This window comes from Polistes fuscatus, unplaced genomic scaffold (genome assembly GCF_010416935.1).
Source record: "Polistes fuscatus isolate 324 unplaced genomic scaffold, CU_Pfus_HIC Scaffold12, whole genome shotgun sequence".
NCBI classification, from domain to species: Eukaryota; Metazoa; Arthropoda; class Insecta; order Hymenoptera; family Vespidae; genus Polistes; species Polistes fuscatus.
Window position 1 is genome coordinate 6,102,675 of NW_025113020.1, and position 23,063 is coordinate 6,125,737.

General features: G+C 29.8%; 2 protein-coding genes across 6 annotated transcripts; one reads left to right on the forward strand and one right to left on the reverse strand.

Moving 5' to 3' along the window:
- Positions 1 to 3,176: 3,176 nt before the first annotated feature.
- LOC122513331 (transmembrane reductase CYB561D2) lies at positions 3,177 to 6,316 on the forward strand. 2 transcript variants are annotated; one of them, XM_043629656.1, is made up of 3 exons: positions 3,177 to 3,215; positions 4,587 to 4,803; positions 5,621 to 6,316. In XM_043629656.1, exons 2-3 carry the CDS (start codon positions 4,627 to 4,629, stop codon positions 6,134 to 6,136), a joined length of 693 nt encoding a protein of 230 aa, XP_043485591.1. In that variant the 5' UTR covers positions 3,177 to 3,215; positions 4,587 to 4,626; the 3' UTR covers positions 6,137 to 6,316. The 2 variants fall into 2 exon arrangements, with proteins under 2 accessions (XP_043485591.1, XP_043485592.1); XM_043629657.1 differs by lacking the exon at positions 3,177 to 3,215 and adding an exon at positions 4,149 to 4,343.
- A 7,331-nt stretch (positions 6,317 to 13,647) lies between these two features.
- On the reverse strand, positions 13,648 to 21,095 carry LOC122513305 (sodium- and chloride-dependent glycine transporter 1-like). Of its 4 annotated transcripts, XM_043629602.1 has the most exons (12): positions 20,398 to 21,095; positions 20,250 to 20,324; positions 17,274 to 17,653; positions 16,936 to 17,188; positions 16,420 to 16,578; positions 16,125 to 16,332; positions 15,793 to 15,964; positions 15,322 to 15,678; positions 15,038 to 15,247; positions 14,616 to 14,957; positions 14,230 to 14,467; positions 13,648 to 13,895 (listed from the first exon to the last, which is right to left on the reverse strand). In XM_043629602.1, the coding sequence occupies exons 3-12, from the start codon at positions 17,316 to 17,318 to the stop codon at positions 13,726 to 13,728; spliced, it is 2,154 nt and encodes a 717-aa protein (XP_043485537.1). In that variant the 5' UTR covers positions 17,319 to 17,653; positions 20,250 to 20,324; positions 20,398 to 21,095; the 3' UTR covers positions 13,648 to 13,725. The 4 variants fall into 4 exon arrangements, with proteins under 4 accessions (XP_043485537.1, XP_043485538.1, XP_043485536.1 ...); XM_043629603.1 differs by having other exon boundaries at positions 17,274 to 17,594; positions 20,250 to 21,095; XM_043629601.1 differs by having other exon boundaries at positions 17,274 to 17,612; positions 20,250 to 21,095.
- Positions 21,096 to 23,063: the final 1,968 nt, after the last annotated feature.

Here is a 23,063-nt window from a genome sequence, read left to right on the forward strand (position 1 = left end):
TTTTTTTCCTAGATCCTATTTTGTCGAATTTAATTTCCAAATGATTTCAACTTCACGCAAACGACATTATACTTTGAATATATTCATTAGTATTTTATTTAGATTAAGTACGTGACATATTTTTAATCCGAGTAAAAATGCATGCTACGTGACGCGTATAAAAGAAAACATATGTGTTTTGACTTGCAGTTTGTCGATCGTTTGTGTAGTCATGACAACATAAATGAAAACAGAAACGTTACAAGCTCCACCTTGCGAACAGGTGGAAGGATTCTTACAGGTGATTATAGTTTATTTTATTTTCTAAGAAGAGAGTGTAATTAAAAAAAAACGAATAGATAAAAAATTTAATTTATTATATTTTTTGTTTCATACTCAACGACTGCAAATGTTTCATGTTATGCGTACGATAATTATGATTGAATGCATTTAAGTGCATCATTATTGATAAGTTTATTATTATTGAAAGATTATTTGCATAATCGAAATGTATAGTACCTATTGCATTTGTTGGGTTAGCTATTGGAAAACATTTCGGCTTATTTCGTGGTCAATATGCATACATATGAGTTTCAATCATGCGTGTTTCCGTATCATAAAATAAACAACTCGTTTGGAAAAAGTAAATAAATAAAAATCAAATAAAATGAAATTTGTAATTTACGCAAATCATTTTAGATTTCCCAGAATTTGCATGTGTGCGTATTAATTATTATTAAGTCAAGCATATGTGCATACGATAATGTAATATATGATAGATATTTTTTATTATAACGCGCTGTGGAATTCTAGCATTTTTAAATGAAATAAACTTTCAAGTAGGTGGGGAATAAGCTGATAATGATAAGAAATCGATAATTGAACTTAACAACGATTCGTGGAACTGTCATCATAGTTTGAGAAATAAAAAAAATCAAGAAAATTTTACTTTATCGAACATTGATCGTAATTGTATTCATATATACGCGGTGTCTTCACAAATAAGTATTATAAAAAAAAATGTCTATTTATTTATCTGCTTGTAATATTAAAAATGTTTAAACAAAATCAGAGATAATTATTATCATCAAAAGGGGAAATCCAAGAAAGATGATCAATTAGATTTACGATTCTCACCATGTATCTTACAACAAGGAAAAATAAATAAAGATTGCATGGTACAAAGGTTAACGAACGTCATAATTCCTCCTACTTTTATTTCCTCCTCCTATAAAGTTAGAGATGAACTTACAACGACGTTGAGTTTTATTACGCGGGCGACAAAAACATTGAAAGAAAAATAAAAAGAAGAAAAAAAAGAAGAAGAAGAAGAAGAGGAAGAAAAAGTATACTTTATTAGGTTATCGTGTCTAATCCAAAATGAACACGTGCCGTTAACCTAATCGTTGGGTATACACAAGTAAATGACTAAGTAATCTAAAGGCATCTAACTATGTAAATCTTGTATCTATATTTAACAGTGTCTGCTTTTCTTGAGCAATAATTACAACGAATATGAGAATTATGGACTTTTCATAGTATGTCAATACTTGTCATTGTCGAAATATCTTGTTTTTTATAAAGTTTGATAATTTATTTATATAGATACATTGTTATCAACAATTCTCATTCTGTAATATTTTATATAACAATTTGTAACCTAACAAAATATACTCGTATTCTTCATGAAATCATTTCTATTTTTATTTATACTTATATCGAAAAAAAAATAAAACGACAAAAAAAATTGATTAATTATAGTTGGTTTATCGTAAAGAGTTATAAAATTCTTCTGCAATTAACTTAATGACGATTTATGATTAATTTTCGATAACGATCTCCTCGACGTGATCCATTGAATAGATAAATAAATATATAATAAATCTACTTGTGTGTGAGAAAATGTATCGTGAAAAATAACAAAAAGGGTAACTTTATCTCGTACGTGCTACACTTCACGATACGTCTGAATCTTATCGATCATTAATTAGGCATTCGAACTTGAAAAAGGACAATTCGATAATTCTAATTTATTGATTAATTCTCGATCAAATGCAGTCTTCCGAATAACTTTCAAACCATTGATTATGTGTTCTCGACGTAGATCTTACTAGTACGTTTATTTTATTTTTCTATTATTATTATTATTTCATTTATTTTAATAGTAATTTTTTATTTCTGCTCTTCACAATTAATGTGCGACATTAAATAAAATAACTTTAAAAATGAAATTTTGTGTAAATTACGTGTTAAAAAAGAGAGAAAAAAAAGATAGTTATTTCATAAGAATTACGAAGAAAACCAATGGAAATTACTCGTTTAGGAACAAAGTGAGATGTTTTATATCGAAAGAAAATTGCATGCATAATTATAGTGAGACAATTATTTCTAAAAAACTATCTTGAAGGTCAACACGACTATCATTGCATAATACTTTATACATATACACATGTGCAAACACTTAACTATCATATACAAAGTTAATAATAATAATTTAGTATATATGGAGAAGATTAAAATAATCGATTTGGGAAAAACCGGCTAAGTAATTCGAGCATTTGTTAAACATTTAACGATTTGGAATCTCATGAACTTTGAGACTCACAATCAGTTATTTTCCTCATCTCTGAATATTTTTTGTCACATAAAATAATAATAATTACAATACAAAATTGGACGTTTATTACGCGAATAAAATTTATTTCCACTGTCGAGGAAACTATGAAGAAAAATATTAAACGAATTTATTCTAATTTTTAATTTTGTATGGAATAATACGAAATTAATTAAACGTAAAAATAAATGAAAAAATAACAAAGTTTTGTATAAATCATAAATTATATGAATAAAGGAACCTACAGGGTGACTAATTAATTCGCAAAAAAGGTAAAGAACGAAAATATTTCAAACGATTATTCAAACCAAGGTCTCGTTTATGACGAAGCAACGAGGAAAAATCAACGCATCAACATTACGATAAACATCAGTTTGAAACTGAACATGCTTCGGGTTTAGTATACTTCTCTGCTTTTCTTCACATCAGTCAAGAGACAGCTTTCGTTTCGTGCATTATATCCGATTCTTTCTCTAATTATCTTGCTAGCTCGTATACAAAACAATTATTTATCTTATTCCTTCTAATTAACGGGAATAAATTATTTGTACAAAAAGAAAATATGTAATTAAAAAATTTCATTATTTTCTCTTCCTCTATCTGTTTCGCAAATATAAATAAGGTGAGTATGTATCTCTTTAAATAAATTTTTGGAAGACATTCTTTTATATATATAAATTTAATATTATAAATTTAATATATATATATTAATATTATAATAATATATTAATATTATATATTATAATATATAATTTAATATATATCTATTTAATATATATATTATTTGTATTATTATTATTGAAAAAGAAAAAAAAAAAGAAATAAAATTATTTGTAAAGTAATTTCCATTCTTTCTCTTTCTAACTTTTCTTCAACGTGTTAACGATATGAGACACAAACTCTGCTTCTTTCTACTTATCCATCACGAACAGAACTCGAGTGTACTTTTGTTTTTTTCTTTTTAAAGAACAGTGTCTTAAGGACGTGCCTAATTGGATTCCAAGTGTTATACCTATCTTGTGTTCTTCTGATACTTTTTCTTCTTCTTCTTCTTCTTCTTCACTTATCCTATTCACTTTGTTTGTGTAAATACCACTTGTTGCTAGTGGACATTAGAAAAGAGAATAGCTTTTTTTTCTTTTTTTTATATTTATCTCTTCTTGTTTTTTTTCTCTTGAAAATAAATCTTGTTATATCTCGTTAATAAAATTCTTCGGTATTATCGTTATTTTATTAATAACAAAAAAGACAACAAACAAATTAAATTCAACGAATACAAAATAATATTGTTTAAGATAATATTTGACAATAATTAGGATAAATAAAAATAACAAATTAACGTGACAAAACTAAGGAATGTTTGTTAAAGGATTATCTCACTCAAATAATTTTTATTTTAAGTGGAAGTATATATATCTCTATGAAAAAATCAATAAACGTAAGTGATAACCAAAAAGAAAAAAATAAGAGATGGATTGTATCGTCGTACGTGCTTAATATCAGAACCTACGAGAATTTTTTTCTTTATTTCTTATTCACGATTAAATTATCGTCACTATCTGTTATCTATAAATCTCTATAGAATTTATTTCGTCTCTGACACTCATTGCTATCACAAACTTTAATTTATCTATCCATTCTGAAGGCTCATTCGTATTTTCATAGTTAGAAGTGAGGCATCGTGCGTTAACGAGAGAAAAGGAAAAATAGAAGAAAGGCTATCTCTCAAACTACAAATTTTCATTCAAAAGTAAGTTACATCTAACAAAAAAGAAATAATAATAATAAAATTCATGTAAAAATCTAACAAAGTTCGGCTGATAATAAAAATACAAAATATTTGCAACTATATTTTTCCTTCTCTCTCTCTGTTAAAAAATAAAATATTCGTTCAACTGATATTAAAAACATTGCGTCTAATGTAAAATATTCTAAATAATTTTTCTCTATTTTTCGTATTGATAATATCTTGTCGTATATTTTTCTTTTGCAGTATTCCCATAAAAGGAAAAAATATTTCAACCACCTCAAAGATGACGGTCGAACGACAAACTACTTCAAGTCCAACAAAAACTTCCCCACATCCACTAGCCATAGCGATATCTGTTCTAACGCATCTTCTTCTATTGACACCCGTAATATACATCGGCGTACTATCAGTTGATACTTACAATACTTTTTCATGGCATCCAATATTAACAACGGTTGGGGTAAGAAACTTTCTAATCTTTTTATCTTCATTCATCGTTCAGCATTTTAAGTAGGCTCGTGTATTTGCCATGAAATATACTAGAGATTTTACCTGGGATCTCATTCTTTTTATGGGCTCACACTTTCCAATCCCTTAATCTTCCCGAATAACGATAAAAAAAAAAATAAAAGAAAATCTTATAAAGAAAATTATGCACATTCATTTGAATAATAAGGTTACAAATTAATCCTTATTCGAGCAAGATGAACATCATGATTTTGGCATTAAAAATTCACAAAAAAAAAAACTATATATAGAATGACAAAAATCCGGTAACTTTTTATCCTGCGTGTTGGAATAAATTACAAAAGACAATCGTAGGATGATTTCGTAAAAGTGATAACGCCTTAGCCAATAGCAAGTCATCAACTAAACTCAGAAGTCAGAATCAACGGATAATAAATCTTCAGTGAATTGCAAGTTACGAGTTGTGTGATTCTAACAACAATTGATGATGGTGGTGGTAGTAATAATGCATATATTACAACTACGATCACTATTGTAATTTATCTTAAAAACTAACTATACCGTTCATTAAGAAACAAAAAAAATTGCGTGATATACAACTTCCACTTTGAGAAGTTACATAAAATACTCGAATAAGGGGATTCCTTTTCTATTTTCTTTTGTGAATAAAAAACGAATACGAACCTAATCTTAACAACGATTAATTCTATTTTTAAAGATAATAAAGAAAAAAAACGAGACTATGAATAATATATCACACAAAAATAAATATATATATAATATTAATTATTATGAATTCTCTCAAACAGATCGGCCTGCTGATGTTGGAAGCAATTTACTGCGTATCGGGTGAGGCATACGTTTCTTCAAAAATGACCCGAAAGAATCGAATATTAATTCACTGGGTTCTACAAAGTTTAGGATTTCTTTTAACATTAGCAGGAGTGCTCGTAATAATTGTAATGAAGGGTAAACGTTCGCACTTTACATCAGTACACGGAAAACTAGGGTTAGCAGCAATGATATTATTTGCTATAATAATGATCAGTGGTGGATTAGCGGATAATACGAAATGGTTTTATCCACGTATACGACCAGTAACCATTAAGATCTTTCACATTGTTGGTGGTATTTTAGTAACTTTAGTTTTATTAGCTGCATTGATCAATGGTACATACACCCATTGGTGGCCCCATACCAAATTAGGAAGAGATTTAACATTCGCATCGTTCGTAATCGGTACAGCATTTACTATGATTAAACCAACATTGGGTGCAGTGTCCAAATGCAAATTTATGTTTCGCAAATCAACGACAAATACGTGAATATTGTTTAATAAATTTGGAATTGGTGTTTAACTGGTTAAATTATTGTTATTAAGTTAAATCTGTTTTTTATGATCAATTACGCGCGTTATCATCACGGATTACATTTAAACGTATATGCGCATACGTGAGAATATGTGTAAGGTAGTTGCAATACTATCCCGTCTCACAAAAAAAAAATATAATCTATGTTTTATGATTTCGTAATGCATGCGGATCGTTATCACAGATTAATGATACAAGAATATCGTTGGGTAATTGAACCATATGCCAAATGTGTCAGTAACATGATTTGTTGATCCGGTGATAAGATAAATGAGAATATATAAGAGTAAGGGAATTTTTAGTAATTACAAATATGTACAACGTTTAAAGTTATATTATAATACCCTCTGACGAAAGATATATTTATATATATATATATAAATAGACATATACATATATTTGTTTAAAAAATTCAATTTAATGAGTGATGTAGGTCAAACAACATTCACGTTTATTTGCATATAAATATAAGTATATTATATATATATCTGAATTTTTATAATGAACGTCGTTAAATTTATGTTAGAAAAAAAAAGAAAGGAAAATAAATAAACCATTGTTAATTAAATCAATATACTGTCTTTAGTATATGAACGATATGACTATATATACAAATAATTAAAAAATAATGCATGACGATTATAGGTGTTAAGTGCATTGTCAATCATATATATCAACACTTTATTAATTACACACGCATCGTATACATATACATAGAATATATATATATGTATATATATATATATATTCTATAATATATATATATATAATGTATATAGATCTTTTCGCAAACGTGATGTAGATGTATATTAATACGTTTTTATTCTAAATCTCTCAACGTTTCTCTCTCTCTCTCTCTCTCTCTCTCTTTCCTTCCATTTCTTTATTTCTTTCTTTCTCTTATATATTTATATATTTACTTATAATTTTATGAATAACTTTAACCACGTCATGTATAATTTGAATCTCTTGTTATAATTAATTTTATTTTTATATTTAGAGAATCTTTTTCATTTTGATTCTCTCTCTCTCTCTCTTTCGCTGTCTCTCTTTTTCTCACCTGGTTTTTTCAATAATTTATTTCGAGAGATTTATACTTATAACATTATCCAACAACGTGTATACATATATATTTTTATATACATATATATCTTTATCTGTATTACGTATAATAATACATGATTATTCGTACAATATACATAAAACATATTCTTTCTGTCACATTCGTTCATTATATAGTTTTATATCTATCTCTATCGTTTTCTTTAATTCCTATATACTTTGCCAATTAAAATGAATATTAATTAATTCTAATAATTTTTATTAAATCTTTTCATTCCTAATTCTCAACACCCTCGAAATTAATTCTTTTCGGGATAAAGATAAAAAAAAATGATTTAGGACATTTGATTAATTTATCTATTTATTTTTCTATTCATTTATTTATTTATTTATTTATTTATTTATTTATTTATTTATTCATTTATTTATTGTGGTTATACGTATTAGGAATTAGGCACTGGCAATTTGATGTGTACAAACGAAGGTTTTCTAATCTTTCTGCTAATGAATGGGACATGGAGGAAGGCTGGGAAAAGGGAGAGTCAATTCAAGGAAATAATGATCTAAGAAAATCAAATGATCGATTAATCCAAATCAAATTAATTGGATTGATAATATAGAATAAACGAAATTATTAAATAAGCAAACGTGCCGTTGCATTTGTGGATCAGGAAGGATAATATTAGATGAAGAAGAAAGTTCGTGCCGTTTCTACGTTAAGGTATCAGATATCTTCTATTGATTAAAACGACTAGAATTGTCTCAACTATTTAACAATAATAATAATAATAATAATAATAAGTAATTCATTCATTCATTCATAATGAATATTCTCATCTATATCTATCTTATTTTCCCCTTGCTAACGCGTTCTTTTATATCACTAGATTTACAACAAAAAACAATTATTCCGTTTGAATGATTATACAAAATTTGCTTTCATAGACATCTGAACGAACTCGGTGTTGATTCTTAATATATAATTCAATTATATTTTATTTTCAATTCTTTAGCGATCAAACGAAGCGAGATTTTTAAACGACAATAAGCCCGTACATTTTTTTTTGTATGTAATAACAATAGTAATAATATTAATAATAATAATACATATATAAATATTACTTTATCTCTTACTTTCTTTCTTTCACACATACATACACACACATATACGTACATACTATCTATATTTTATTTCTATTAATCCTCATTTAATCTCTCTCAATTGTTAATCTCTCCTTATTCTATTTCTCTAGGAAACGTTTTACTTTGTACTGTTCGCTCTACTGGTTGCTCCTAGTGACGTAAATTCCGTAACAAATTACGGCCGGTAATCACAGCTCAGTAGTATAAAGTCACCTTTTCGATATATCGATTTATCGATTTCCATTAATACGTGGGCGAATATATATATATATTTATATTTATAATACTAGGTAACTCTGTTTGTTTGTGTGTGTATACATAAGAAGCAGTAAAACGAAGCTAATTTTTATATAACGAAATATATATATATAGATATTCACTTTATTCCTTTCTCTCGTTCTCCTTCTACTTCTAATTCTAGTTCTTTTTCTTAGAATCTGTGATCAATAAAATATTTATATATATTTAATAAAAAACAAAATATACTATCTTTTTTAATAATATATAGGAAAATAAAAAAATAATTAAAATCCAATTTAATGATGCCCTCATTTTTCTATTTGCGAGGGGGGTGTAACATCTGTATTTTATTATTTACTAAATTTTTTGTATACTGGTAGTAATTATATTCTTTTTATTGTTCTCTCGCTCTCTTTCTATCTCTGTCTCTCTATTCTTCATAAATTTATTTTTATGTACCAGTCTGATAGGCAAGATTTCACATCGAATTGTTTAATTAATTGATTATTTCTTTTTGGAATTTGATATAAACTATTGTATAGTTGTTATCGTGTGCAATTACCGATCATTTTACGTCACTTCTTCTTAAACCTATGCAGGACAATCGTACACCTGAATTTCTTTTGCTCTCTCTATCTCTTTCTCTCTCTCTCTCTCCTTCTTTCTAAAACTCGTTTAATTATTGTTATTTAATTCATTTATTCGTTTATTACTAGATTTATTAATTCTTTCATCATTATTTCATTATTAATATTATTTCTATTATTATTATTATTATTATTATTATTATTATTATTATTATTATTAGTTACATACTAATTTTTAAATCATTTCTCTTATCAGAATTAGACACCCTATATACATACATATACATATATAGGATGTTGATAATTATTATATATATATAATCAATAAACATTTTCATTCTCAGTTATAACATTTTTTACTTCACTTTTATTTTTTTTTATGTTTTTTAACAGAATGCCAGCTTTGAACTTTTAATTTTCTATATTTCTCTCTTATTTTCTATTTTTCCACATATGAAAATACGTATACAATTACTCTAAAGAATATTATTAAAAAAATCAAATCGAAAATAAAATTCTATTAAAAATGCTATTACTTAAAATTATAAAACCAAACAAACAAAAAAATAAATAAAATAACAGGAAATATTTTATATATCATAAATCGAAATCACAGATATTTAATAAACATCCTACATAATTCTATATATGTATATATATTTCAATGTACTCACATGCACACACTCATACGCACACATTTGAAACACCCACGTTTATCAATCACGCATAATCGATGCATTCATTCGTCTTCGGATATGAGTGAGCATTTTTAACGCGCGCAACGGGATTATTTATATTTAATATTATTCATTCATATCTTCTTAATAATAATAATAATATTTTTGGTTATCCACATTTTTTAAATTCTCTTTTTATCAAACGACATAGTCTCTTTGTACGTAATACGTATAATAAACTCTGTGACGTGTACACCAGCGTATAATATATATATAAATAAATCAAGTGAGTCACTTCAAATTGATAAAAAATTAATATTTCATTCCTATTATGATAACAAGAAGAGTAATTATTATTTCAATAAAAATATATTAAAATGATTTTATTAATCCTTAAGAATAAAATATATTTTCTCCATAAAAATGTACTTGTCATTTAATTAAATAAACTCAATTTGAAGTGATTTACTTATTTAATATATAATATATAAATATATGTATGTATATATGTAACGTACGTGATATCCTATACATATATATATATAGATATTATCAATGTGTAAGTGTCTCTTTCTCTCTTTGTGTATGTATATATGTGTGTATGTATTATTATTATTATCTGTTATATATATATATATATAATATAAACTTTAGCTAATAACACTTTAAAAACGGAGTTGACATAAAAAATAAATTATTACAATTTGGTTTAGACATTATTGACTGTACGTACACACAATGAAGTATCCTTTCATTCTGATTAACTATCATTTTGTTATCATTCCTTATCTCTCTTCTTTTTCTTCTTTTTATTTCTTTTTCTATTCCTCACTTGATTATTATAAATTTCAATTTCAATTAAATGGACGACCTGAGCTTTTTATCAAAATCTGAACGAACCTCATTTTTAAAATTCCCAAATTCCCGATTGAATTTTTTATGCATAATTACACATACATTCCGCGCAGTCTTTTCTCTGTGTATGTATGTGCGTGTGTGTGTGTTTGTGTTTGTGTTTATGTATCTGAACATCTCATATTATTTTAATTCTCTTTTAGGTTCCTACGCTAAACACAATTCCATACTTGTTTTTTTATATGTTATATTGAACATCATGATTTTCTTTTGGTTAGAGAAAATGAGGAATAATTAAATAATTCATTAATTATGTAATCAATTCGATGAAATATTTCTCTTCTCTTTTATCCGATTCTTAAAAAACACAAAACAAAATGTTTTTCTCCTTTTTATTTTCCATTTTTTTGGCGAGTAATCAGTATTTTTATCTATTATATTTAATCTTGTAATCTCGTGAATTGTTTTTTTAACAGACTAGTATCAAACACACTTGGATATGCAAATATTCGAATACAATTGAATAATCTCGAGTAAGTCACCTGTAATAAATATATTTTCTTTCTACTTTTGTAATCTCATTTGTAATCACATTGATAAACTAATCGGTCGGTTTTTAAATCGGACATTATTACATTACTTTTTATTATTTAACTTTTCTTATTATTATTATTATTATTATTATTATTATTATTATTATTATTATTATTATTATTAATATTATTACTATTATTATTATTTTTGTTATTGTTTGTTGTAAATTTATCTTGCAATAAAAATTAACTTTATAATCTGTTCTTTCATCTCCTAAATATATTATATATATATATATCATTCATTTAATTAATTTAATTTACTAATAATTAATTCCAAATAATTTCTATTTGCCGTTTAAATTTCATTTTTATATATTTATTTCTTCATTTTTTGTTCCTGTTTTATTTTATACGAAGAAAAATAATATTTTAATATATTTAAAAATAATATCGTCATCCCGAGAACGTATTAATTGTATATACGTGTGTATGAGTATGGCGTGTATGTGTGTATGTGTGTATTAACATATCTAAATAGTAATTGCTTATCAATCGTTTTAAAACCACAATCTTAAACATTTGAAATATCTTCTTTCTTTTTTTAACATTCATTCTTGTGGAGTGATAAGGGGGTAGGGGTTGGGGATGGTAAATCTATCTATAAATATCGAATATAGTTATTCTCTAAGAGACAGCAAAAATAGGCAACAATCGATAAATATGGAAAAATATTTAATTGCAAATCCCTTCCCGATTGTTGCAATCATTACTTATTTTCTTTCATGAACTTTTTCTCACGAACCCTTTTTTTCGTACATTTTCTATACATACACAACAGTAATTGGAGGACATCGATAAGCTAAATGCAGGGTAAGGAAGATAACATGAGTCAATCATGTCGAAAAAATGAAAAATAAAGATTTTCGATACGTAAATTGAACACCGTTCTTTTAAAATCATTTAATTTTGAGCACCACTGATACTCGCTACTACTAACACGCTTTCCATTCATTACCACGTGACACTACTCTGACTACCTTCGAATGAAACGATTGGAGGGGGTTCATTCCCAAGTCTGGGCAACACCAGTGGTTCTCAGACAACATCAATGAAAAATACTCTAACATTAGATTGAAAAAATCTATATTATCTAACAAATAAAACTGATAAATTGTTATTATTGAAAGAAATTTTGTATGAAACGAGTAATCGTGAGAGTTACCATTAATGGCTCTCATACTGTATACAAAAAATAATGTTCAAATAATCGATACAAAAATTCAATTTATAAAAACACTAGCAGTCAAAACATTATTAAGTAATTCGAGATAAATTTCAAAAGAACGATGCCCTTAATCGATATACAATAAATATATGTACCCGTATCCGATAACTAGGATTATTAGGCTTCGCCTACGTTTCTCTAAACAATCAATTAATGAAATAATATGACACTGATCATATATCCTTCTTTGTGACATTAGGAACGTAATATATACTGTCGATATATAATTTTTATACTAGATATATTTTCATTAATCCGACTGAAATGACCGTTTACTATTAGGCCTTGTAAATTTGTTAGCACGCGATCGATATATGTATACATATTATTATTTTTAATTACGTGTTATCTTAAATATCCCGATATCATCCAAATCCTTTTATCGATCGTTTCTGAATATCCGAATAATAACACGCAAAAACACGACGTGAATCCATGAATATCTAAACTCGAATAATAATAATAAACCCTTGGAAATATCTATAATCATTTAAGTATATATAATATTTAATATACCAAACTCGAAAATGAAACATTTTTAATCGATTTTCAATAAATAAATAAATACAAAAAATCACGATTAAAAAAAAAAAACTACGAATTAATCTAACTTTGCAAAATGTGACGAATCTCTAATCTTTATCTAATAAAAATAATTGCAATAATAAAGATAATACGAGATATCTGTTAGGATGAAAAGAAGACAATCGATATTATAAACGAAATTTTAAAAAGATCCAAATTAGGAGCTTATTCATATTATTTCTGAACACCCCATATACCGGGTGTCTCGATCAGGTCGCGCACGTTAATATTTGTATATGGACAGTACATTGATTTATCGTTGGCTAAACTTGAGATATATGTAATGTATGTATGTAACGTGTGTATGTAATGTAATGTAATATATGCACCGATAATTTTACAAATCGCCCTTGTATTTTGTTCTTGTATTTATTTCTTTTTATTTTTTTTATTTTATTTTTTTTTTTTTGTTTCTTTTTTTTCCTTACTTTTCCTTTGTTTCCTTAGAGCTTTGTATAAGCGCGCGAGCACACAAACCACAATTTTTTAAATATTATTTTAATTATTGGCTAGTAGTGTTACTGGCAATAGACACCCGGGCAGATTGATCTTCGAAGATAAAATGAACGTCGTGTCAGACCTGTTGGGAAGTAATCAGATCAGTTTTGCTTGAATTCTTGAGAATCGAAGGCCCAGGAGGTTTTTGTGTGGTACTTGTACCACCGGATGTTGGCTGAACCATCATTGGTTGACCGTTTACCAATACTATTGTGTCTCGTACTGAATCATAACCACCTGGTGGGCCTAAATCAAATTTCAATTGAAATCTAATAATAATAGTAATATAAATTCAATGAATAATTAATTATTGGTCTACCCAATAAATATAGATTTTCATAATCTATAAATAAATTAATTTCAGTAATATACAGATATCTATGAATTAAACTAATAATTATTGGTCTACCCAATAAATATAGATTTTCATAATCTATAAATAAAATTAATTTTCACGATCTATCAATTATGAAATAACTCGTTTCTACAGATAGTCTATATTGCAAACATTATCTACTAATTAAACTAAATGAATTGTTACAAAAAAAGAGAATTACTTATACAAAATATATTAATCTACCTGGTGACGGTGTATGAGTGAGTGTCCTCGAAGGTGTTGATGCAATATTGCGTGCAGAAGGACCCCAATCAGAAGTTGGTTGAAGCAACATCTTAGCTCTACACCAAACACTCCTGTTCTTACTTTTGCTTTGCTTAGTTTTTCCACCTCTTTGAATGGATGTTCTTGCATCGAGGTCATCATCCTCGTCATCATCGTCGTCGTATTTTGGTCGTCGACGAGGACTTTTCAATTGACTCTGCGATTATTCCAATCAAAGAAAACAAATCTAACTAACATTCAATGCAGAATTTGATATGCCAAATTCAGAAAAAGGATTCACGTTTTTTTTTCTACATTTATTGTAAATCATAATGAAAAAGTGTTTATGAAAATAAGAGACTTACAACAGCCATACCAAGGATGACTATAACAGGCAGCATACCAACGACCCAACCAACCGCATCAGCCCATTTGGGGTACACGTAAGCTCCATATTTCAAAGGTTCATATTCAACCCAATTGAAGAACAGAATAAAGAACAAGGCTGCAGGAGTAACAACTTTCCACATCCACGTCCAAAAAAATCTCCAAAGACGACCACGTGGTCCGATCATTCTTTGAACATCGTCGAGAAATCTATCAGCTCCGTAAATCCATGCAACTAGTATACATTCGCTTATGGCAATTAATAAGACAGACCAATTCGCTGCATATTTGTCCATCAATTGTAGCCAATACATGCCAGCCTAAAGAAAGATAGTTGACGCATAAATAAAGAGCATTCTTTTTACAAATTAATTTAAAAATCGTTTGAAATGTTGCTCACATTAGTTGTGAAAATAATACCACCGGCATAACCGAGTACAGCAGCTGATAGGACCACCCAAAATTTGTAATTCCTTAAAGCTGGTATGCCATCAAGAATGGCGGTGGTAACAGTCTCCATTAATGCGAATTGCGAATCCAATCCCAGGGTCAATAACATTACGAAGAATAGCAATGACCAAAGTGGGGCAACAGGTAGACGAGCTACAACCTGTTCATTTGTTTCGTTAACAATTTACGACATTTTTAAATATATCCAGATTCATATTATTACGAATAACTTACTTCAGGATAAACTATAAAAGCTAAACCAGCTCCCTGATCGACAACAGATGCAACCGGTACTGAAAGTTCGTGAGCAAGAAATCCAATAACAGAGAAAATAACTAAACCAGCGAAAAAGGAAGTACCAATGTTGCTAACGGCTACTATCAAGGAATCCTTATAACAGTTGTTGTTGAATTTATTGTAAGAACTCAAAGTAATCAATCCACCCCATGCTGGACTCAAAGCAAAAAATATTTGAACAGCTGCGTCACCCCAAACTTTAGCCGACATCAATCTCCTCCAATCAGGGGTCAGATAGAATAGTATACCCTCATTAGCACCAGGAAGTAAAATCCCTCGACAGAAGAGAGCGATCTATCGATACAAAAATAATTATATTATTAAAGTTCTCGTTTGTTTTTTATTCAGAATAAACAAAATTCATTCGTTGCAATGCGAAAATTAAATGATAAAGAAGATGTAACTTACTAAAACGACATAAGGAAAGAGAGCAGTAAAGTAAACGACTTTTCCCGAGCTTTGAACACCTTTACTCAAACACAAGAATACAATAACCCATGCTAGAAAGAGACTGGCAGCCATGGATGGTCGAATCATGCCAGTTTCTTCGATACCACTGCTTAATCCCAAAACGTGATTACTAAAATACAAATAGAACAATCAGATCAATACTTATAAATCTAAATAAGTATTAGGTTGTCCCATAAGTTCTTTCCGTACCACGCTATGTATGACTTCGAGACTTCGAGAAGAAACTTATGGGACAGCTTAAAATATCAAATATTCATAATTTCATTTACTTAAAATATTCCTCAGCTGGTGGTCTCCTAATGGCATTAGTAATGTTCTCGATGGTCAATCCCATCGAGGCCATTTGCGTGGAATTCAAACACTTTCTTTTGTAATAATAAGCATCCTCAATAATGCAGGCCTCTGCTGCATCAGGCATGAAACAATCCTCGGTACTCCAAGAATCATCACATTTCGCCCAAGGTAATTGACCAGCACCTACACCAATGTCATCGTAAAAAAGCCATCCATTTTATTATTAACAATTAAAAGATAAATAGGATCATCATGATCAAATATACCAACCAAAGATCGAGGCAAAAATATAATAGAGAGTCCAGGCAATGATCAAATTGTAATAGAGCATTACGACGGAGCTAACGAGTACCATTCCATAGCCCAAACCACGAAGAAGAGGGCAGAATCTTTTGTAAGCCGCTACTGGACCAAGACTAGCGAACTGACCTGTCGAAAAAATACGATAACGTGGAGGAAATCGATAAAACGAATGATAACAAGTCTCGCCACTCTTCCACTTTTTACTCTCCTCTACACTCTTCTTAAAGCCTCGCCTAACGTTCGATAATTTACCATGTAATATACCATCTAATTACCATAATCAATACTACTAGTAGTCTTGGTATATCCCAAAATAGTATTACCGATAACTACATCAGACAAATGAAATGACTTCAACAATTCTTAGCACGCGAATCCTACGATAGTTTATTTATATTTTTAAAGAAATTTTTAATTAGACCAGAGTAATTTAAATTTTTTATTAGATAAAATGAAGAAATATAGTTTCTATTTTTATATTACCCAAGGAAAGTTCCATAAACATGAGTGGCAATCCAGCGATGATCAGCATCACCGTGAATGGTATTAAGAAGGCTCCACCGCCATTGGAATAACAAAGATAGGGAAATCGCCAAACGTTACCAAGACCGACACTATATCCCAAAAGTGATAAAAGGAAATCAAATTTCCCTGTCCACGTACCACGTTCCGGATGATCATCCTCACTACCTTGTAACGGAGCTTGGCTATTCGCCACAGAGTACTTGTCTTCGTTCTACAAATGACATTAATCACAAATACACTCCACACGTTTGACCAAAAACATTGGATTTTCTTTCCATAGATATAATAAAACTTACGTCCCAGTCCAAATAAGGACGAATCCTCGGAGATGCTTCCTCCATATTTCCTTCTCTAAGGACTATTCGTTAAAAGTTAGATTCCAAATATCTCGAGTGATATCTTCTTCTCTTCATGATCTCAATTATATCTCGATAACCGGAAGAAAATCACCGAAGATACGAGCTAAGGAAAGTTCCTTCTTCCATCGTGTTAATCAAAATCGATTAGATCAATCGAACACTCTGTGAAAAAGTTCCTTTCAACGTTCCTTTCGATGATTCTCCGATGATGATGGAACGATCCAAGCTGAGTGTTCATCTTTCCGGTTGCACCACCACCTTTTAGACACGTCCAATCTAAAATCCCACTTTCAGTTCTCGTCCTTGATATGTGTAGGCTGTTCAATTCCCAGGAGAAAAGAACACGCGTCAATAGCAGAGCGAACAAAAAAAAAACGAAACACCTTTCGATTTTTCTAACCCTCACACTTACGAATAAATTTAAAAACTTCCAATCAAATACCGAAATTCCAAATTATGCAGACCCTGATGCATCCTAAATAATCTACAATTGATTCAATTTAAATGAACAATTTATACTTGTAAGACAATATTTACACTTCCATTTCATTATATTTTATTTCTATTAGATCATCCTAAGGATTGATAATTTTTTGCAAAATTAAACAAATCATTTTTGATCCTCCAAGTACCATTAAAAAAAAAAAAGAAATAACAATTCAACAATCAGTAAAAGTGATAATAAAACACACTAACATTTAATCTTTTAACTTTCTCGAGAACTACTAACAGAAATAATAAATTGCAAACAAATAACTCTTTTTCACATTCATTCGAGGTGTGTAAGTATGAATCGATTGTTTACATCTCTTCCTCTCTCTCTCTTTTCTTCTACAATCCAACTAACTAATCAAGCGAGCAACTCCCGCATTCTGTTCGATTCATATTCTCACATTTGTCGTAACAATTTATTGTAGTTGTTGTTATCGTCATTGGTGTTAATCAATGCTGCATAGCAATATCACTGGGTTGGATACTAATTATCGAACTCTTAACAGGTATTATCAAGTTCATATTAGCTGGGTTTAATACATGGAAACGCAATAACGTTGTTATATACTTCTACGGTTAGCGTCGTTGGTAGTATTTCTGATACTTTGTTCATGACAGTTTGAGTCACACGGTATTTCTTTACCCCGCCCACATAGACTTTACAACACCCTCCCTTCAACCCCTAACTCTCTATCACTCTCTTTCTGTACGCTTGAATAGACACCTATGACCTTGGATTTGTGAGTTTAACCCTAAAGAAAAAAACTTCTTCCTTCGTTTGTTTCAATAGTATCATTTGTAACAAGTGCATATAAATTTCTCTGCATATGTGCATATGTTTGTATATATGTATGTATCTGTGTGAAAGAGCAAACAGAGAACAGAGTCAGCCAATCGTGTATCCTTGTAACAAAAGATTCATGAGAAGTTTTAATAATCCATGTGCAATTTCGAAACAATCCCTCACACTACGGAAAGGGAATCTCACTCTATCTCTGTCTTTCTATTTTTTCTGCAAACACTTGCACTGCAATTCGACTTCCTACAGATATTGAACAATAATTAGCATTCACCTACATTTTTTTTATTATAGAAATACTAGAGCATATAAAACATAATATCGATTATTATTTGACAAACATTTAATTAACGTCCGATGAGAGAATATTTTTCTAAATATACCATTAGGTAGATTAACGTCTAGATAATAACATTATCATCAAGGAAATGTAGATTTATTTTCTGTAAAAAAATTGTACTGTTCTAAAACGCATCTTGTTCTAAATATAATTATATAGAATATCAAAGCTTTTTAATGTAACAGTATGTTAATAATTTGATGAAATAAATTCAAAGAAGATAAAAAAAGTTATTACGTTTTAGCAAAATATACAAACACACGCACATAGACAATTCCTAACCATTGCAGTGATGTAATTACGTGTATCTGTGATACGATTACATCATTTACGAGGACTACTACATTGGCGATCTAATGTGAGTGTAAAAAGAAAGCAATCACTTTGGATTAATCTCATGATAACGAACCTTATCTTTTAAAACTTCAACATTTTAGAAATTATTATCTAGTCTTAAAATGGCTCGTGAAATAATAGCTCTTTAAGCTATATTTTTAGAAGTCAATTATATCTAAACGTCGTTGTTTCACGAATCCCCAACCAACACCGAGAAGAACTGAACTAACTGTTATTGGTTCGAAGCTACACAGTTACGTGGTCTCGATCCGGTCAATCGCGGAATAAATGGATTCTTTATAGGTAGAAAGAGATAGAAACAGAGAGAAAGAGAGACTCATTGAATGGGAATAGAAAACAATTTACCTAAATATTTTAAAGGAACAACATGGGCGCCGACGTTAAATGATTTCCACACTGAACAATTTATTTTGTTCCTATAGAAAAAAGTGTCCTAGTTTCGTGCTCACTTGGAGCGTATCTATAAAATTATTAAAATCATGCGAAACCAACAAATTCCCCCCCGTAAATTAACAAATAAAACAATGATCAAACATGTCTCCTCTTCGTGATAAAAAGAGATAGAAAGATAGAGAGAGAGAGAGAGAGAGAGAAAGAGAGATACTTGCGTTTTAATAAGCAATATCACTAATACAAATAGAAAACAATTTAATTAAACGTTTGGAAAAAACAAATCGGAAATAAATGTTAAAGGATTTGCACATTAAACAATAAATTTTCTTGATGTATAAAAAAGTATCCTACTTTCGCGTGTCAGTTACAATAAGATCATATCTTTGATTAATTAATATTCTTGAGAAGACTATGTAAAATAAAATGAAGCAATGCATCTCTGATAAAAATATTATGAACAAATTGGTGTCCCCCTCACTCTCTCTCTCTCTCTCTTTCCTATTTTTTTTTTCATTAATTCTTGAACACACACCTGACACACCTCCCTTTCCTCTTCCTTGGAAACAATTAAAACACTTGCTGGTAACACTCTTCCACGTCTTCTTATCTAAATAACGAAACAAAATCCAAATAGTCGAAATGATCGCTGATCAGCTGTAATAAGAGGTAACAGCACCGACATTGTACCAACTACGCGACGAGGACAAGCAATGCATTCGCTCGTGGCGAACGTGGAGAACGTGGTCGTGCCAAGGTCAGACGACATACACTCTTGTCACTGGACTTCAGGGTCACGGACAACTGTTATCAGCAACGTTGACGAAGAACAAGAATAGTAAAAAGAGAACGAACGACGAACGACGAAGAAACGCGTCACGGTTAAACGTGCGTCACGAGCGCTTATTAACGTCGCGATGATATCTTCTCTCTCACATCGAGTAGCAGGTACATCGTACCGAAATGACTATCTTTCGAAGATTAACCGGAAAAGCGAGATATCGATCGATAAAAAAATAAACAGGAATGGAAAATAGGAAAACTAATAATAATTGCACGAGGATAAGATAAAAGGTGAAAATATTATAAAGGGGATGATGACCGATAGAAATAGTTAAGAAAAGAAATATAACAAGAGGAGAAAATATATGAAAACGAGAATGGATAGAAACGAAATGGGGTAAAGTAGAAAGATAGAAAAAGATAGTGAAAGGGAGAGAAAGAGAAGGAGAGAGAAAGAGAGAAAGAGAGAGTGCGTGCGTAAAGTAATGACAGTCGCGAAAGAGAGACAGGGCGGACAGTGAAAATGGTCCGTGCCCGGGCAGCCACCCAGCCCGCCAGCCAGCTTGCTTATGGGAGCTTTTCTACTTGCAGCCACCCCTCCAGCAAACCCCGCACGCTCGACCCTGTCGAGCCCTCGTACTCCACTTGGATCGATCGATGTTACTGCGAGCTGCGAGCTGCGTCCTACCCTAAACCTTGCTTGCACTCTTTCCCTCTTACTCACTCTCACTTATTTTATCTACCCCTCTCTCTCTCCCACTTTGACTCTCTAACTCCTCCGTCACCTCGTTACTCGCCTTCACCTACTGCCTTTTCTCTCTTACTCTCTCTATCTCTCTATCTTTCTATCTTTATTTTTCTCACTGTTTTTCTATCTTTGTTTTTTTTCTCCTAACCCCCCTCTCTCTCTCTCTCTTTCTCTCTGTCTCTCACTTTTTGATCATCATATCCTTATCCTGAACTTCCCAATTACCAGGTATCGGCACCACCAAGTTCTCCTATCCACGGAAACGAACCTTCCACCCTCAACTTATTCTTCCATGATATCTTTCGACTTGTGAACTGATTGCTTTTATAGATACGATCCTTATCTTTTTTTTTTCTTTTTTCATGGTATTTTTTGTTGGATGATAAAAAATGGAATGATTCTATGATACCCATAATGAGATCGTGGAAAAGTTTTGAAAAGAAAAATTTCTCTTTCTCTCTTTCTTTCTTTCTTTCTTTCTTTTTAATACATACATATATATTTTTCTTACTTACTTACTTACTTACTTACTTACTTACTTAGACGTCTTTTACATTTTTATTTTCTTTATCTTTTTCTATTCAAAATTCAAAGATTTTCAATGTTATCTTCGTAAGAAAAAATATATATGCTGAGATAGATCATTAAATAAAATTTATATGTTTGTACTTTATGTTTCTGAATAAAAAAAAATAAAATAATTCTACCATACTCATAAGAAACGAGTATTGATATCGTTAAAACTTCAGGATAAAAAACATTTCTCTCTCTCTCTTTCTCTATTGTTTTCTCTATCTGTCACACTTATTCGAACGAACATAATTCGAAGTAATAAATTCCAGGAAACCTGGCAAGCATTAAAGACGTTCGTTTCGAAATCGAATATTTAGTTTGTCCCTGACGTTAGACTCGACATCAAAGATAGAATGTCAGAAGATTGACGATATATCATCGCTTACAAATTTTAAATCCCTACAAATTTTTCTACGTATAGATATGAAAATGTATCTAGCCAGAGAAAAGAAAAAGAAAAAGAAAAAGAAATAAAGGAAAGTCAAGACGTTCGATCAAAGTCTCTTTTTATCCTACAAGGAAAAATGAAAAATTTTGCGTTACTGGATGCAAAGAAGAAGAAAAGAAAAATTATTCGTTTTTAAATTTCTCTCTATTTCCTACTGTTAAAAAAAAAAAAGAGAACAAAAGTCACGTTTAAATCACATTTTATCAGAATTACTTTAAAAAAAGTTACTCTCGTTATTATTATTATTATTATTATTATTATTTTTAATGGGCAGTATTACATACGACATTTTACAATTCAACCTATTTATTTCTTTTTCTTTTAATTTCTCTAATTATTCAAAGAAAAAACTCACTCTCATTATTATTATTTCTAACGGCCAGTATTACGTAGGAGTATTTCGTAGCTCCTTTGTTATTTTCCCTATTTTTGGAAAATTTTTGTTTTATTAATAGCGTTAAAAAAGAAATCGTCAACCGTTATTATTATTATTATTATTTTTTAAAACTAACGCACGTATTTACTCTCCTCCCCTCGCAATTCCACCAAATATGATTTCGGTTCTTTTTCATTATGAATATTCTTCGTATTCTATCGCGTTATTTACCGTTAGAAATATTCAAGACTGTGGAATAATTCGTACGACTGCACGTAAATATATGCACACACATGCATATACAAATACACAAATATTCCACCCTGTACAATGAGACTTTGTTAGACCGTGTACGTATATCGTGCAGAGAAGAGACTGAATAATTTCCCGAGAGTAACGCGATAAGGAGAGAGAGAGAAAA